The sequence below is a fragment of the Cyprinodon variegatus genome, unplaced genomic scaffold (assembly GCF_000732505.1).
Source record: "Cyprinodon variegatus isolate N-32 unplaced genomic scaffold, C_variegatus-1.0 Scaffold454, whole genome shotgun sequence".
Classification (NCBI taxonomy): Eukaryota; Metazoa; Chordata; class Actinopteri; order Cyprinodontiformes; family Cyprinodontidae; genus Cyprinodon; species Cyprinodon variegatus.
The window spans coordinates 359,435-377,355 of record NW_015150907.1 but is presented as its reverse complement, the minus strand read 5'-3'; the positions used below and the strand labels follow the sequence as shown (position 1 = coordinate 377,355).

Below are 17,921 nucleotides of genomic sequence, written 5' to 3'. Positions count from 1 at the left end.
ATATATATATATATATATTACATTATTTGTAAAAGCGCACAAAGTAAAACGATTTTATTTTATTATTCAGGTTTTAAATAAAAAAAAATATCCTGCTAATACCACAATAAAAAAATACTTATAAAAATAAGCATTAGGGTTTGGACTGGATTTTGCATATCACAATATTTACATACACATTAAAAGTTGCCATATGGTACACTGTGACATTACTTTTTTCCAATAAAAACAAACACCCAGAAAATGTATGTGTAGTTTTTAGTGCTAATTGGAAAAAAAATACTTTTTGTGTTTCTGCTTTTAAATGAATTAAATTATAACTGTGAAAAGCTGTTAATCTGGCTTCCTGCTTAGGGAGCTAGCCTATACTTAATGCTACTTCCAATTTTAGTTTTAACTTAAAAAGATTTTCAGTTTTTAGCACTCTCTACGTCAACTTAAAGTATTTCCAAACAGCTGGAACTCTTGTTTCTGAAACCAAAGAAATTGTAGGTCTTCTCAGCCAGGTGACTTGCAGTGTGTATCAACAGGTGCCTTGACTTTTTAAAACCTCAATAGTGAAAACCATCCGATGCCTAATCACCAACCACATACTGTAGGGGAAACTTGCCAGTATTAAAAAATTAGAATCTCGTTTTGATAAATATTTTTTTAATAGTCGTTCCTAAAGAAAAAAAGAAGGGAAAAAAAAGCTTTTAGGGTTTTGGAAACTGATGTTTCAAAAAAACCTGGACTTAATCTGCAAACGTTTTTTGATTCTGGATTAACCTGAAGCCTTGATGACAACTCTATTGAGTCAAAGTCCTCTGTATGGAAGTGTTTCTAGATGTTTTTTATATACTCTGTTATACTTTTTGTGTATTAGAAATGCATCGCTTCCCTTTGCAACGTCGTCTCAAAACAGATCTGAAATGTCAACTGGTTAAATAGAGGAACGGGAAGAATAATCTCCCAGAGGGAAGGCAGCACTGGATGTTCACTTAAAGTCTGTCCTTGACTATATTTGGACATTTCAAAGATCAAGGCTTTATGAGATATTTGAGCTTATCTCTCATCACTACTAGTTGGTTTTAACTGGGACAAAAAAAGCAGGATCAACCAGAAAGAAGGAAAGTCTTGGGAATATAGATGAGAAATAAAAGTGATGACCTCATGGAAACAGAAAAGCTTTCTTTGAAAACTTCTGGCTCTAATTATAGTAGGGAAAAAAAGATAATTCTTCACACAAGCAAATACTTAGTTGGATTCTCAGATTTATTTCACCTTAAAAACTGTGCATGAGTAAAATCACATCATTAAATTGTTATCAAACTGTTACTCCTTTGTTAATACTACACACCAGTTTCCCTGGTCATGATAGCTGGTCTGCACTTGGACTCCAGTCACCTGAACGCAGAGCTCTTCCAGCTCCCCCTGCTGGAAGACATGGTAATAACGATGAAAGACAGGCACTGGCCTGTCACTAAGAAATTGATCTGGGTTTTCTGTGGTGTCAGAAGACAAACTGGAGTCCGAACCTAAGAGACTAGGTTCCCCTCTGGAACTAAACCTGCATGATGCTTCTTCTACCCCTTGTGTTTTCCTCCCTTTAAGGTGCCAGGGAACCAAAAGGTCCTGGGAATTGAAGGCTGTGCGGTTAGTGTGGACACTAAGCTTCCCTTCAGTCATATTGCTGACATCTTTTAAGCCTCCACTTTGGTTTGCAGCAGTGAGGATACTTGGCTCTTCATGCACATCTTGGCTCCCCTCTGGTAAGTCTTTACTTCTTCCTCCATTATGTTGTTTGTTCTGTTCTTTTAGGTATTTAGACTTCTGCTTGTTGTATTCCTGCTCATAAGCCCAAACATAGATGAGTGCCTGGCCTCCAGGCTTTAGAAGTCTCACCAGCTCCCTCACTGCTGCCAGCCGACGCTCCTGCAACACACAAAATATTTAAACCTTCAGCATTTCCAACGATAAAGGGAAAACAAGTAGTTAAATCTAATTCTCCGTGTAATTACAATAGCATTTTAGCTAGGGCTGCAACTAACGATTATTTGGAAAATGGATTTGATTAATCGATTAATAATGGGATAGCTAAAGGTTCCTTAAAGAAGATAATTTTACAGAATTATACCAGATGAAACAAATTTTATTACTTGAGGAGTTCTAGAATAGAATAGAAAATCCCTTAATTGTCCCAAAATTGGGAAATTCTGGTGTTTACAGCAGCAAAAAGATGATAGTCACACAAATGTGGACCTTAGAAAAATGTATAAGAATAACAAAATAGTAAAGAGTTAAAAGATAAGCAATAAAATATGGTACTGTAAAGTGTTTTAACAACATAAACACTGTGCCCTTGGACAATAAATAACCAATATACAGCTATGGACATTTTTACAATAATGGAGATTTGAAAATAGCAACATCAGTGATGTGCAAAATGACAGCAGCATGTTATTTAACTGACTAAGGTAAAAACTGCAAAAATCAGCATGAATGTAACAATTTATGACAACTTTACTTATTTTGCATATAGCATATTGACAAACGAAAAAGTTTTTTTTAATCTTAAATGCAAAATGTTTACATAATTAGTTTTTTAAAATGTTAATATAATTGCTGCTTAAGGTGGGTTGCTCTTTCATCTAAAGTAATGTTTTACAGTTGCTCAACTCCAGTGAACGATTAATCAGTTAATGATTATTTCAGTAATCAATCACAATTAATGCATTTAATTGTTTCAACCCTCATTTCAGACCTGTAAAAAGTTAGAAAATTAACACATGGAGTATAATGAACACTGTTTACACCCTAAAATGTAAACTTGCAGCTCCTATTCTAGTTTCATAATCAGTCAAGCAGATGTATAAGGATAAACAACAGTTAAACTTCCATCCGTGTTTTCTAGCTTGCAGTATAACTTAAGAAAGTTACATGAAGCTATTATGATTTGAACTGGAAATATTAGCTCTTCTCTTTTCATCTGTGTAAATAAGTGTGACAGATAATTGTGAAGGTTTGTTAAATGTGTGTAGGTGATTGTGTGTTTTTAATGTTGCTATATATGCTTGATATATAATTGTAGCTTTTATGTGGACAAGGCCCCATTCAAAACACTTAACAAATCCCTACAGCACTTAAAAATCAACAAGAAGATGGAACGCTACTGGATTGTCTTGTGGGATGCTCTCTATAATACACAGCTTTTCCCATCTGACTGATAATCCACCAACCTTCCTCTGTCGTAACAGGAGCCGGGTAGCAGCAGTGGAAGATTACACAGCACAAATGTGCATTAAAGAGGTAATGAAAACACTGTGTTCATGGGAAGCCGACAACCTTATCACACCCACAGTGGGCTGGAGCACACCCCCCCATATTGTGCATTTAGGTTGGTTTCATGGGACAGCAGGAGGATACAGTTTTTATGGCTCCATTCCAAAGAAAACATTTATTTTTGAAGCAGTTTAAAAACAGGGGCATGATATAGGATTAAATTGATACCTAAAGATGAAGGAAGGTTCAGAAAAAGGTCATTTATTTCAATAGAGTGACAGATGGGAGAATATGGTCTTTTATTTGATAAATATGCTGACTTCTAACTACTTTGATACATATCCCGTTCAGCTTTAAGTACATTTAAAGGGGTGATTGTTGCTTTTCACCACCATGAACATTAAGGTTAGATCTAACTTCTTTATATGTCACCAATTCATAAGATTTATTTAATGATGCTGTGCTTAAAAAACAAACACATGACAACAAACAAAGATCACAGAACACCTTGCAACAAGTTTAAGTCCAAAGCTTTTGCACACAGAGTGAAGCTAGTAGCACCAATCAGCATTTCTGCATCATACATCTATAATTAATTAACATGACTAAACAATACTAGAAACATTTCTACATTTCTAGCATTTTGCACAAGTTAATTTGTAAAAAAAAAAAAAAAAAGCATCTGCAGACCCATCTGCCTCATCTAAGCATCATATCAAGTGTGAATTGCAGGTTGAATTTAACAGCTAGCAGTTGCAGTTAAATGATGAGTTCTCACATACTTATAACTCCACTTATAACACTTATAGTAGTATCGATAGTAACTACCTGTTATCAAAGCTCTCCTCCACACTAAAACACAATATATTTTGTGTTGCAGTGAGATAACTTCCTGTTGTGTAAAATTCTGTTCAATACATGTTATTCGTTCGTGTTTTTTTATCTTGAGACCTTAGCAGTTAAACATACCTGTGTGGAAAAATGGTGTATAACGGCTATAGAAATGCAGGCATCACATGAGGCCGTCCGGAGGGGCACGCTCAGGGCATCAGATACGAACACATTGAAACCCCTCTCAGCGCAGATTTGGACCAGAGCGCCGCTGCGATCACATCCCACCTGAGATCAGACAAACACACGGAGAGGTAATGAAGGGCAAGAGTAAGATTTAAGCACAACTTGTAAATATGACAGAGATCAAAAAGAATCTGAGGAGGAAGACAAGATAAAGTCAAGATTAAAAGGAGAGAGAGAAAAGACAAATGGAATAAAGTTATAAAGGAGAAGGGAGGCAGTTAGATGACTGTGATAATTCATGATTAGTCAGTTCATTCAGGTGTCCTTTGGTCTCCTCCCAAAAGAGAAAACTGTAAGAAGAGATTTATGATTCACATGTAAGAGACTAGCCATATTTATTTCAATTAAATCCCAGAATGTTAATGGTGTCAAACTAGAGAAGGAGACAGAGCAGGAGAGCAGGACAGAGAGGAAAAAGATTAGAGTACAGAAGAATAGAATCCTGGGTGAGGAGGATATTGGAAGAAGCTGAATAAAACGCAGAAAACTGGTGCGCGACCTGCATAATCACAATGTTCTCACTGATGATTTATTACAGCTACGGTGTGAGTCGAGATAAGCTGCTTACACGCTTCTCCTAAATCCCCAAACATGAATATCCTGGTGTGCATACGTAAACAGAAAATTTGGATATTACCATGGAAACTAAGCTAATGCGAAGGATGGCATCCTGCAGACACTGGAGAGGGAACACTGATCTCACCCTTTCCTTGGCTACACACATCCATACACTTTATGTCTTAAAGAGCAACATGAGGTGTCCTGCAATACTGAAGGATTCTCTCTACAGTGAATGTTCCCAACAGGATGTAGAGGGAGCACTGTGTTATGCTTTAGGACTGTGTAATGATGCAAACCTTAGATATTTTTTGGACTATTTATAAAAGCTCATATGTTACAAGATGAAAAAGGAAACTAATGTAAAGATGTATCCTAAAGTAAAGCTCCTCAAACTTTCCAAATGTCTTTTCAGGTCAAAAATGTTGAACATAAGTTAACCTTGTTTGTTAAATACAGGAAAACCTCTGAAAAACTGGAACAAACACAGATAAGCAGCACTTAAAGCAGGCACCTGCGGCAGGTATAGGATGGATTTCCTGTTAATGCCAATGAACAAAGTACAACTCATTTATCTTCTTTATATATATATTTTTTGAAAATAAGATTGTTTACCACAATACACGAATCAAGAGTTTCAAAAACATGCCGCGCATTGAATTCTGGGACAGCGGGCCCGAAAAAATGAGCACAAAAACCAATGCAGAGCCTCAGTTCAGTGGGCAACAAACACTTAATTCCCCTCCAAAAAGAATCCTGTTAAACGTATTCAGAAAAAGGTAAGCTTGCATTCACTGATTTTACATTATTTTACAAAGTTAAAAATCCCCAAACTTGAGCTTTATCTCTATATTCATAATCAAAGTTTCATAATATATATTCAGGCTCAAAGTTGCAACCTTGCTATGAAGCAGCTTTGTCATATTTTTTTCCGTGAAATATAGCTGAAGAATACAAATTGCACTGCTAACACTAATAGCCTGACCTGTTTGTTGTTACTGCGAAATAGGATTTTAACATCAAAGCTGTGCCATTAGTGGATGCACAAACAGCAGCAAAAAGTTGAACAGAGTTGTAATATTTCACCTCATGATCTCCTCATATGACATTTCTTTTGAACTCGTATATTAAGTTTCCAAAATACTAAATAATTTGTGCTTTACAAATCATACGCTTCATAATGATTGCTATCAAATTTGATTATTGTAATCAAATAATTTTGGGGCTCACTTTCTAAGGCCCGCCAGCCCAGAATTCAATAAACGGCAGTCATGTTTTTGAAACTCTTGATGCAACAAGTATTTACTCCAATTAATTAACTACAATTTATAAAGTTAAAGGAAAATCATACGTCAGCAATGATTTTATATCACATACAGTTAAAAGCTGTATATGGGCAGCATCAGTGTATTCTTAATCCATCTACGTTTTTGCACTTTCTAACATATGAACATGTTTTGATCTTAACTACTGCGCTGTGAGTTCAGCTCTTTGTTTGAAAATAAAGTTCTGAAAGGCGAATCTCCACTCCAGTCCATGTTTTGTGGCTTCTAACGGGTTTTCTGACAGTATTGGCTTGTGTTAAACTCAATCAATCTGCCCATGGACTCAGACCAGCTCACCATCATGCTGAAGAAATGCAACTCCAAAACCCCATAAATGAAAAACAGGAAATGTTTTGTTTTTTTCTTCTTCATATTGCTCTGTTTGAGGCCAGACTGTTCAACTATCCTCCTACCTGAGCAGCTCCTTCAGAGACACCGTTGAACAAACCTGCTTCACCTTTTACTGCTTTTCTTGTCTGAAATACAGTCTTTGTTGTGACATTTTAAGATTCACACACTGTTTTATACTTTTGGCTTTAATGCTTTGTCTTTATGATGCAGTTTTAATCTCTCATGTTCTGAGGCCTGGATTTACACTAGGGATAATTACGCACAGGGGGACTATATGCAGACGTATGCAATTAAATGGTGGAAAACACGAATTTATGGCACAATTTCAGTTTTTTTTTTGGTAGATCAAATAAAAACCACAAGAGAACATGTGGTCATTATTCTGTAATGTGACAAACATGAAGAACTTGAATATTTATAAATGCATTTGCAAGGAGCAGAAGAGGGTTTATATTGTTTTAGCTAAAAAAACATACTAAATATATGAGATTAAAAAAAAATAGTTTTATTTTTTTGTTGCTAAATTAAAGTTTTGGTTCATGTCTGTCATTCTCCCAAAAGGGGGAAAAAATAAAAACATTCTAGTATTTTTCTCTAAGTTTGAGTGTTTTTGAATTTTAAAAATAATAATAACTAAACTTTATTGATCTCACATTGGAGAAATTTAACTTTGAATTTAACCCATCCCCTTGGGGAGCTGTGGGCTGCCATTGTGCGGCACTCAGGGAGCAGTACGGGGTTAAGGGTTTTGCTCAGAGACCCAGAGTGCAGGCTGTGGGATCGTACTTGCAACCTTCTCAGAGCACAAGCGTACTGCTTTAACAAATAGGCCCCTTACTCCCCCAGCAGTAAATCTTTGGTTCATCAGGAAAAAAAGCAACCTTAACATCAGTTTGCTCTTAAAGAAGAAATAAGCAGTTCTTTTTTTCATATCTTCAAATCATTGCCTTGTTGAAAACCTACACAGTTTAAAATGACAAAATGAATCAGACTGATTCAGAGTGACAGACCAGGTCAATAATTGACCCCACCCACCGAGATTAACTTAGGGTTGACTCCCAGGTACTTCCCGTTTCCACAGCCCACGTCGGCCAGCACACTTCCTGGTGGGAGTGAGGACAGGAAGTGGCAAACGCGCGGCCACGGAGTGTGACGAGTGCTGCTAAAGTGGGAAGCGATGGAATCGTACACCCGGTGCACGTATTCTTCCTCCAAACGGGTGGCATCGGCATGGCAACAGGGAAGTGAGGGCGGGGATGACGGATTGGGGGAGGTTCCACCCTGACTATCACAGGCAGAGGGGAAGGCTGGAGGAGGAGAAACAGGACAAATTCAATTATAACCATTTTATTCTGAACTAAAGCCTCAAACAGCAAAGCTAGACAAAGTTTACAAATATGAACAAAGAAAGCTATTTTATTTTAACCCTTTATGCAGCGGGAAGTTAACACCAACACTAACAATTGATCTTATTGAGAATGTTTAGAAAAACTTTTAAAAAAAACTCAATTTACAGACGCACTCATCCGAATCTGAATACTTGAAAACTTTTGGGTAACAAAACATTGCACACTCAGGGTTCAAAGGTACAAATTAGATGAACGAAGAAGACTATTGTCACTTAGTTTTATTTAGGAGTTAATGAGAAAAAATCCAGTCTGCAGATGTCATCAGCCGATAGTAGCTAACTCAAAAGACTTGCAACTGGTATGGCAATGAAAGGTTGTTTAACGGAGGCTGAATATAAAGGCATGCCACACTTTTCAGTTTTTCATCTGTAAATATAACGTTTTCCTTCAGCCATCACAGACTGGTTTATGCTGGTCTACCATAAAACCTCACACTGACATACTGCATGGAGGATCTTTGGGCCAAATTAAAAAAAACACACCCATGAAGTAAATAAATAACATTTAAAGGATATCACCCAGTTTGTTTTAATCTAGATAATAAAGGTTTGAACCTTTTGATTTGAACTTTTACCGATTTGTGCTTAAAGGAATGAGGATATATTTAGATTCAGTTGGGTACCTGTACATTTACACAGCATTTTTCCTCACTAGCTCATTCATCAATTAGTCAATATTTAAAAAGCATCAGATGAACTATATGGAGTATTTTTAAAGGAGCAATGAAAAACATTTTATTATCCTAGATAAAAGAACTAAAAAACATTTGTGAAGAACTAAAGGTATAATTTCAGATGCACTATGGTGGAAAGTCACACCATCTCTCCGTTTGTTCTATTGTTTAAATAGCCCACCTGGATACATGTGCATGCATGCATGCATGTGGGAGCTGCCACTCAGGGCTTACTAGAGTAGCATAGGAGCAAAATGGCAGAAAAATGTTGACCTGAAAACAATCAGAATTGATCATTGTCACAGAAAAAGAAGCTGTCAGATAAAGAAAGGGGTAAAATGAGGATTAAAACTGGCCTCGCATTTCCAACGTGGAGAAAACTTCTAGATTAGAAGCAGCTCCAGCCTCTCCTGGACTGCTGAGTAACAGAATTAAATCAAATGTTTGTATTTGCTGGTGTTACAATCTTGGTAGACTCTTGTTGCTATGTTAACTTTAGTCATTGTAATGCTAGAATTAATGGTGGCATGTGGGTTAAGTATTGGAGTTGATCAGCAATGGATCCGATGGCCGGCAGCCCAGCTCACACAGGCAGTATTGTTTAATGAAGCTTGTTGATTCCCATCGGGATCCTCACTTACATTCAGGATTTTCTTTTTTTGACAAGTAATCTAAAATTAATATGGATAACTTGTTCCTAAATTTAACATGACTGAGTAGTTGTCTCTGCTTCAAATATTCTGAGTTGTCTCGCTCAGTCTACTCACAAACATCAATTTAACTGTTTTTTTTTTCTCTTTTATTGTAAAAAAAAAAAAAATGACGAGATGCGGAGAAATCTCGCACTGCATATTAAAATAAATGGAAAAATATAATAATGCCATAAAGGGAGTAAAAGATTATTTTAAAAGCAACAATGTATCAATCAATCAATCAATCAATTTATTCTCAACTACAATTTATACACATATGGTGTAGTCAGTCTGAATTTCATGGGAGGAATCAATACTATTATTAATATTAATTATTATTAATATTAACATTATTCAGTATAACCAAATTATCTCTTGCTTCATGCTATTAAGCCTGATAAAAAGTTTTAATAAAATGAAGTGTTGTTTTGGTCTGCAGAAAGTGCTCAACAGCGCCCCTAGTGGTGAAGATTTCACATGTCCTTCCTATAATCTATATTTTGTCATCTGTATTTATGAAACCTTGAAAGTCCTTAAATGAAATAACATTTTATTATTTATTTATTTTTTTTTATAATTCATCGACGTCAAAACCTTGATACCAGCTTTGGGCCGATGTATTCCACATTCTCACCGCAGCAGCAGGGTTCCTGTCTGATTTTGCGGAAAGTAAAAGAGGTCCGGGTGCCCCTCCTGCTCAAAGTGAGGCCGCTGTGGGAACTGAGGTCGGCCTCAGAATCAGCAGAGCTCTGCGGCTCACCAGCTGGCACCAGGTCAAACTTCCGAGGCGTAATCCTAATGGATGGTAAAAGAGACAAACTATAAAACCAGGAGACACTGTTGTGATCAAGTTCAAGAGATTATGGATTAGGGGAAAGAAGAAAGCCTCCAAACTGTAAAACCCAGAATAAACCTATGAGAAACTAGCAAACAGAGACAAGAGCAGTAGGACATAGTCCAGCAGCACACCCGTGTGTCCAGAGGTATCTGCTCTCCCCCTTCATCACCAGCAGGCTCCTCTCAGGCAGAACCACAGGAACAGCACGGCCGTCTGGGTGACGAAACTCCATCACTGCCTGCAGGAAGAGAAAGAGGATGGAGTGAAAAGAAAACTGTTTGAGATAAAACAGCACTAACAAGGATGGGAGACTATAAATTACCAGAAGACTTGTCTCCATTGCAGATCTTCATAGCATCAGTTTAATGCAAAACTAAACGGGTAAAAACAAATGTTGACTGAAATGAGTTGGTCCGTGTCCGTCTCTAGAAACAACCTACTTATATGAGCAGAGTATTACTTAAAACTTATACTTGCTATAATCAATAGTAAAAAAAAAACAAGGATGTCCACAATCTTCTCCAGTATCGCGTGTGAGACAAAAACTCAAACGTCTCTCTCATCAGCACCACCCCTGCTCACTCATCTTAAGATGTTTCAAGGCCAGGAGGGATAAATAATCCCACGACAGATTCTCAGGTCAAAAATACCTCCCCTGATCCAATCCCTGATGCCTCTTCAAGCAGAGGAAAAGCCCCACTATTCCAAGTTCCCCCCCTCAATGATGGAGAGTTCCCACCAGAGCTGAAATCTTTAATTTTCTTATTTCACTGAACACAATAAAATACACGTTTGGCTTCTCTCTTGTCCAGAGTTTATTGTCAGGACTTTAATGCTGCATTGAAACCTCTAAACTCTTCCCTTCTCTGGCAGCAAACTCGCTTTAAACGCATAACCAACTCTTAAGGGGCTGGAGTTAGAAAGTTTGAGTCCTACTGTTGGTAAATACAAAATTATTTGGAAACTGTATTATTTAGAAGTGTTTATAATGCAATTGTAATTAATTGCCCAGCCCTACTATCCACCCTGAGGAAGAAGCAGGCTGAGGTTAAAATGAGTTGGAACAAAGATGGAATGAATTATAGATTTTTTTGCTCAATTGTTTCTTCACTGCAGCAGACATAAATACTCCTTGTTTTTACTAATCCTGCAGATTAAGGTCCAAACAAGGCACCAATATATTAAACTCCTCAGATAGAGACAGTTCCCAGCCGTAGTTCTCAAACTGAGGTAGAACCAGGAACTACACTTAGACGAACTTTATTTTTATTATTCTTATTATATTTTTATTATTTTATAATTTTTTATGCACAGAGTGTATACAAAATCTAATTCCGTTGCATACAGCTTACTATAGTGAAATGAGCAGCTTACAACAATGAAATAGTGAAATGAACATTATCGTTTATAAAGTGCAGCAGTGATCAGAATGTGAATAGTTTAGGAGAAAAGAAACCAGTTTAAAAATAATGATGTAAAAGGGCATTAATATGAAAAGGTTCAGAGCAGCGCAAAATAAAAATGATCAACTATTGATTGAAGTTTGAACCCGGCCTTCATTTGGCTTTGAAAAGCTCCATTGGAAGCTCTAGTTTAAAGATGGACGAAAACATTTAGTTGCCAATATTAGCGTTTTTTTCTTAATTCGGTCTGGTACGTGCATGCGCGGGCCGATTAATAAAGGAATTCATCAGCCATACCTTGAGATCATGTGCATCGCCACTTCCCTTCATTTTCTTTATGTTGTAACTTCTTTTGGAATCTAGTTTTATTTTTCCTCTAAGGCCACAAAGCTGGTAGGAAAGCATATTGCAACTGAATGTTGCACAATAACCCCTCTTCAAGTGGTTTTTTATCTGGACCTTCTGTATTAATCCATTTAATTTGTCAGTCCTCCATCAACAAATTCGGTTTAAGTTTACTCTCAGTTTTAACCAACATTCACCTCCATCCTGGTGCCTGTTTGATCCTAATGTTTCCTTACAGCACCCAAGAACCCGCGCTCTGCAGGGAAATTACATTCACACAACTCCCAACTGCATGAGTTCAACTTCTGACAGCAGGAAAATTGGATTCTGTCCAGAGTTGGTGTGTGTCTGTGTGGATAAGGGAGGGAGAGGAAGAAGGGCATGAGTTTGTGTTTTCCTGTAAAGGAGCATGAGAAGCTCCAGCTAATGACCAGATCTTTCCCTCGGTTCACAGCTGAACTGCTTCATTTTTGCCCCCCAGAGAGGCGGGAGAGTTCTGCACCGTTTCAATCTGGAAGAAAATGAACCAATCTGTGAAACCGGTGGGATGTGACTGAATCGATAATGATGGTGGGAGACCATGCTTTTCTACAGGAACGCTCATCCTTCTTCATCTCTCTCTCTTATAGACATGCATACAGGTTCCTATGTGGACATTTTCATCAGAAATGCAGAATGCATTTTCTCAACCCTTTAATCAGCACCTATATAACTGGACATTTAGCTTTTCATTTTGATTACAAGCTTTAAAACAGGAGATTTGCACACACCATGCTGAATTCTTTGGCCAAACAATGATGAGATGGAAAGTGGTGGAAAAGTAACAAAACAAAGCAAACTCATATATTATATAGTGCAGACATTTTTTAAACATTTAGTTCTTTCAAAGCCATTAATCTTTTTCCTAGAAAATCTACATAAAATATCCCTCTATGATGATGTGAAAATGAGTGTTTCTTTAGATGATTGAAATTTATTTATGTTTCAAAAGCCTCTGCTTTGCCTTTGATAATATAAAGTCTTTAGAAACACCACATACTTTTGACTAGTCAGATTTTTTTTGCTTAGTTAGAACCGTGCAGTGTAAACTTAAACTTGAGTTGTGCGCAAACGCTTATTCTCCCAGACACTGTGTTTTCATAATCTGCTATCTGTATATCCAAGATTAAAAAAAATAAAAGCTTTAAATCTTTGGCCCTATGTGTAATGAATTGAAATAAGTATTAATCTCACTTTCTGGAGTGACAAAAATATTATTTTTATGATCTTCCATTATTTTTTTAAGATGCACCTTTAGATTCTCGCTAAAACAGACTGGAAAGTTGGATCGCAGGAAAGAAGGATGTGTTCAAAACACAAATGATTACCTTTGCCCCAAGACTCAAAGACAGGATGGTGTCCTCGAAGGCAGAGTGAGTGTCAACGTGAGGGGGGATTCCTGAAAGGGGCACAAATGCAAAGAATTTAATTTAAAAGACCTCTGATGTGTGAGAGCCAAGACTTTTAGATTTATTCCCAAAACTGATGTATTTTCTTTTCCAACAAAAGACACATTTTTACTTTTGAGTAATGAATGAATAAAGAACTGAGGATCCACCAGAGAAAAACAAATATGCTGCCACCTAGTGGGAAGTAGAAATATGTTTTTTTTCAGCAAACATCAATTTTGATATTAATAAAAAATTCAAAAATACTGCAGACTGTCTATATATTCTATCTTTTGCGTTGAGTCCCATGCAAAGCAAATGACAAAGAAGGGGAGAAATGAACTGAGATTTCTTTTTTTATAAAAGAAGAAAATAACTAACGCCAACATTGTCACAACAAAGTAGTACATTTTAAAATAATTATTGATTCATTTATGTATTAAATGTATTTTAGGCCCATAGTTGGAGTGGTACTGGGAGGTATGGACATACAATCTAATCAAAATATTTTGTGATACTTTTGAAATCATAAAAGGATGAAAATAAAAATCATTGCTTTTTTTTTTTTTTTAAAGGTAGCTGAGTGGTTGTGACTGAATGCCAAAGCAATCAGAGCCAAACAATTCCAAATACTTATCTAAAAGAAAATATACTGATTAAAAATAGGCTGCTTAAGGACACAGTTTACAAAGTGATGTAGGATTTGTTCACATGACATCCCACAGTGCAATAACCTGTACCCGCTACCTCAGGAGAGCCCGCAGTATCCCTTTTTAAACTTTTTTCGTATTTATTTATTTATTTTATTTTTTATTTTAGATTTATAAATTTGCACTAATTGCTTGTACTGTTTTTTTTTTCTTTTTCGAGTAATTTCGTTGCACCCCTGTGGAGCAATGACAAATAAAGGATTCTGATTCTGATAACCCTTTTTTAATGACCCAATGGCAAAAAAGGAGAAGGACAATAAATTAAAAATACACAATAAATTGTGGGGGCTTCTTTGGAACAACCTCCCTTGGAAAATAAAACAAACAAAAAAGGACAACGATAGTGTTGATAGATGCTTAATATATTGGAATAAATGCCCAATTGAACTAATGTGCTGCTGATGCAACCCAAGTAGTTGATGTTGATACAACAAGAAGTTGTGTTTAAATTTGTGAGAAAAACAAAACAGAAACTGAAGCACACTCACCCTGTCCAGCCTCATACTGGTTCACAGTGAGCTGGTCTGGCAGGACGTTAATGTGGCCGTCCAGCAAGCATCGCTGCAAAACAGGTAGACACTCATCAGGAAGACCTGGGCACAGAAAAAAGTTTACGGTTAGCCGTTTAATGTAATAAGGAAACAACTTATAAAACATGCAGGACATGATGCAAACAACCTCATCTATTTAAATTCAGACAGGTACATTTCTCTTTCTAAATGTATAAATTTCTCTTTACATGGACTAAAATGAATACCTGCAGGTAACGGTTTGTCCTTGTCCACATTGTTGTTGTCATAGCGAAATTCAAAGCCGTAATGCTTCACCTTCCTGTGCTTCAGAGCTTTCTGAGCTAAAGAAATACACACAAAAAAAGTAAGATTATGATCAAAGCAATAGATATGTGACACTTCATCTGAATTTTAACAAACCTAACGAGGATAGCTAACAACTATTGAGCCCTAAACGCTGCCTATAATGAGGGTGCTGTATGTTTTGACCTTGAAAACTGATCTTGGTCTAAGTTAAAAAAATAAATGTTTGCAAAAGAGCAAAACTTGGAAGCTCTGTCCAATGCTACCTTCATTAGAAGTTGACCAGTCCACAGCAGCGAGGAGCACAGCCTCTTCCTGTGGCGACACAAAATCCTCCACCAGGGTTAGCCCCTCAGGAAAATGGACCACCGCCTCTTCTTTATGCTTTACTGCAAACAACCATTGGTGATACAAGTAGAGAAGTTATTGATATATACCACATGCACTTTAGCTGCAGTATCATGCATAAGTAAAGAGTCAGCAGCCATTTTTTTTTTCAATTCACTTCTAAAGATTCAACTCTACCTAAAACTTTAACTCCTTTAGGATTTCTGGTGGTTTTTACAAAGTTTTTTTTTTTTTTTCCATCTTTAGATGGGGAAATCTAACATAATGATGAAAAGAAAAATGATAGGACTAGTGAATCTTTTTGAAGCACAATTTAAGTTATATTTCTAAGGAATAGTACCGGTAAAAAAAAAAAAAAAAAAAAAAAGAAATTATAAACAAAGAAATGTGTAATTCTTTACATAATCATCTCATACGTCAAAAGTCTTAGCTAGCACCTCTTTTATAAAGTTAGAAGCACTGAAGCAATAAAAGCAGACTTTCAAAGAATGACTCACGCCACTTAAAGCTTTATGTCGTTATAAGTAGATTAAAAACTAAAATCATGTACCTGAATCAACATAACTGAGATAGAGTGTAACGCTGTTCTCCCCAGATTGCAGTTTCTGCCCGTTAAGCTGGGCATGAGCTTTCCGGGCGCCATCTTCAGATCTGGAAGAGCCAAAAAAAGACAAAACTCAGTCAAACCAAAAGCAATTGGGTCAAAGAGTCCAGTTTTTTGAATCAACCAAACACAAGCACAACCCTGGGACAGGGAAACTTCACATTTTTTTTAATAAATATTTCTGGGATGAGTTCAGTTGTAATCACAATGGGTTAAACAACTAATGTATGATTTTTAAAACAAGTTGAAGCCTTTTTCAGCATGTGTTAGATTGTCTGTTTCCCGTTGTTCATCTTCAGTGTCTCACCGCGTTATGGAAAAGTCAGAAAGCTAATTCAAGTATTTACCTAGTCTGGAATTAATTTTGTACCCCTTTCTTTAAAGTAATAAGCATTCGCTTCATACATCGTTAATCACTCTTCTTGGGTGCTTTCTGATTTCATATATCAACATTGTGATTGCTTTAGAAATACCTATCATTCATTAATTATATATTTTTTTGTCTTTTTGTAGTAATCTTTTGTTTATTTTAAAGAAAACTAACAAAAAAAACGAATAACTCTAGAAATTTGGGGCTTAAAACAAGCATTGCATGAATTTCTCAAACATTTATTTGATTTGATTAAAAGGATTTTACTTCAGTAAAAAAAGAAAAATGTCTTTAATCCTAATTGAACAGGTAGCCTCAATGATAAAGTACATGTTCCTGATGAGGCAGTACCTGAATGTGACAAAGGCGTAGGGCTTCTGAGGAGGCATAAGCAGACTTTCCACATCTCCATAATGTTCCAGACAAGTGAGCAGATCTTCACGACTGACACCATTCCCCAGTCCTCCGTTCGCCACCACCAAACTCTGCGGGCATGACAGAAGAGAAGAACCAGTGAGTCTGAAGCTCTCAGGTCAGATGAAACCTTATTTCTTAAACAGTCAGTTGTACAGCTTTGCTTTGATTTAGTTGGGCTTTCTTCCTTTTCTGCCACATGGAAGGTAATGCTGTTCTTTTATTAGTGATTAACCTATTTCTATCCCATCAAATGGTCCTGACATCACCTTATTATAAAAATACCAAATTCTTGTTTTCATGGGAAACTAGTTCTTTACTGCTCTTATTTCACATGTTCAAAGTAGACATTTAGCCACTCCTTTAGCTTTAACTTTAACAGATGTTTCTTTTTTGTTTTGTTTTTTACATTTTCTGACTGATTTTAGGCAGAAATGTCTAGAACGTTTAAGCAAAACTTCCCCTTTTATAAACATTATATACTGCTGCATATGGGCAACAACTGAACTGTTGTAATTCATTTTAATGCCACCGCTTCGAACCGTGTTTATTTTAAGATAACGAACATTCGTCTTCAATTCCAGTTGTTTTTGTTTTTTTGTTCACCTTGGTAGGATGCGATGCTGTACTGATGCCTTCATGTTTCAGTAAAGTGAAACTGGCCTTCAGTTGTTTTTTCAACACTTTCTTGTCTTCTTTGCTCCTTCTGGCGGCGCATTTCACGTTATTTACCACATCGGAGTCCATGGTTCGTTCCACTAAACTGTCCGGGTGCAACTAGCACCGAAAAATTAAGGTTCCCGACTTCGACTTCAACGTTCTGTTCAAACCCATTTAAGATATCTTCTGGTCAAAAGCAGCTTCAGCAACATTATTTTTAAACATAAAAGCAATGCAAAGCAGGAATGGATAGCACAGAGAGTTCCTGGACAGTAGCCATATCTATGTGGTTAAAATCAATATATAAATAATTTAATAGAAATGTATCTAATCTAATATATAATGACTGTTTATTTAAAGATCAGTGTTAACAAAAGTTTAGTGAGAGGTATATGATTTGCATCACACAACACAGCAGAAGCTAATTTGGTTGCATTGCACCATTCATATACATGGTAACCCAAATTGATAAAGTTTATATAGAATTTTATTTTAATGATGACACAAAACTGTGGAACAAATGTGAATACTGTCAAATCAGAAGGACATATTTTAAACAGCCATCCATGTTTCGTCACGCTTATCCCTGCTTGGGTCGCTAGAGGTGCTGGTAACCCTCCAGCTGTCTACGGGCGATAGGA

At 36.5% G+C, this 17,921-nt stretch overlaps 1 protein-coding gene across 2 annotated transcripts; it reads right to left on the bottom strand.

Annotated features, from left to right (window-relative positions):
- Nucleotides 1-1,220: 1,220 nt before the first annotated feature.
- Nucleotides 1,221-17,387, bottom strand: alkbh8 (alkB homolog 8, tRNA methyltransferase). Of its 2 annotated transcripts, XM_015389309.1 has the most exons (12): nucleotides 17,227-17,387; nucleotides 16,558-16,691; nucleotides 15,783-15,883; nucleotides 15,151-15,273; nucleotides 14,827-14,922; nucleotides 14,558-14,662; nucleotides 13,300-13,370; nucleotides 10,316-10,422; nucleotides 9,981-10,141; nucleotides 7,608-7,879; nucleotides 4,231-4,380; nucleotides 1,222-1,914 (listed from the first exon to the last, which is right to left on the bottom strand). In XM_015389309.1, exons 1-12 carry the CDS (start codon nucleotides 17,365-17,367, stop codon nucleotides 1,315-1,317), a joined length of 2,061 nt encoding a protein of 686 aa, XP_015244795.1. In that variant the 5' UTR covers nucleotides 17,368-17,387; the 3' UTR covers nucleotides 1,222-1,314. The 2 variants fall into 2 exon arrangements, with proteins under 2 accessions (XP_015244796.1, XP_015244795.1); XM_015389310.1 differs by lacking the exon at nucleotides 15,783-15,883 and having other exon boundaries at nucleotides 1,221-1,914; nucleotides 17,227-17,370.
- Between the last annotated feature and the right edge of the window lie 534 nt (nucleotides 17,388-17,921).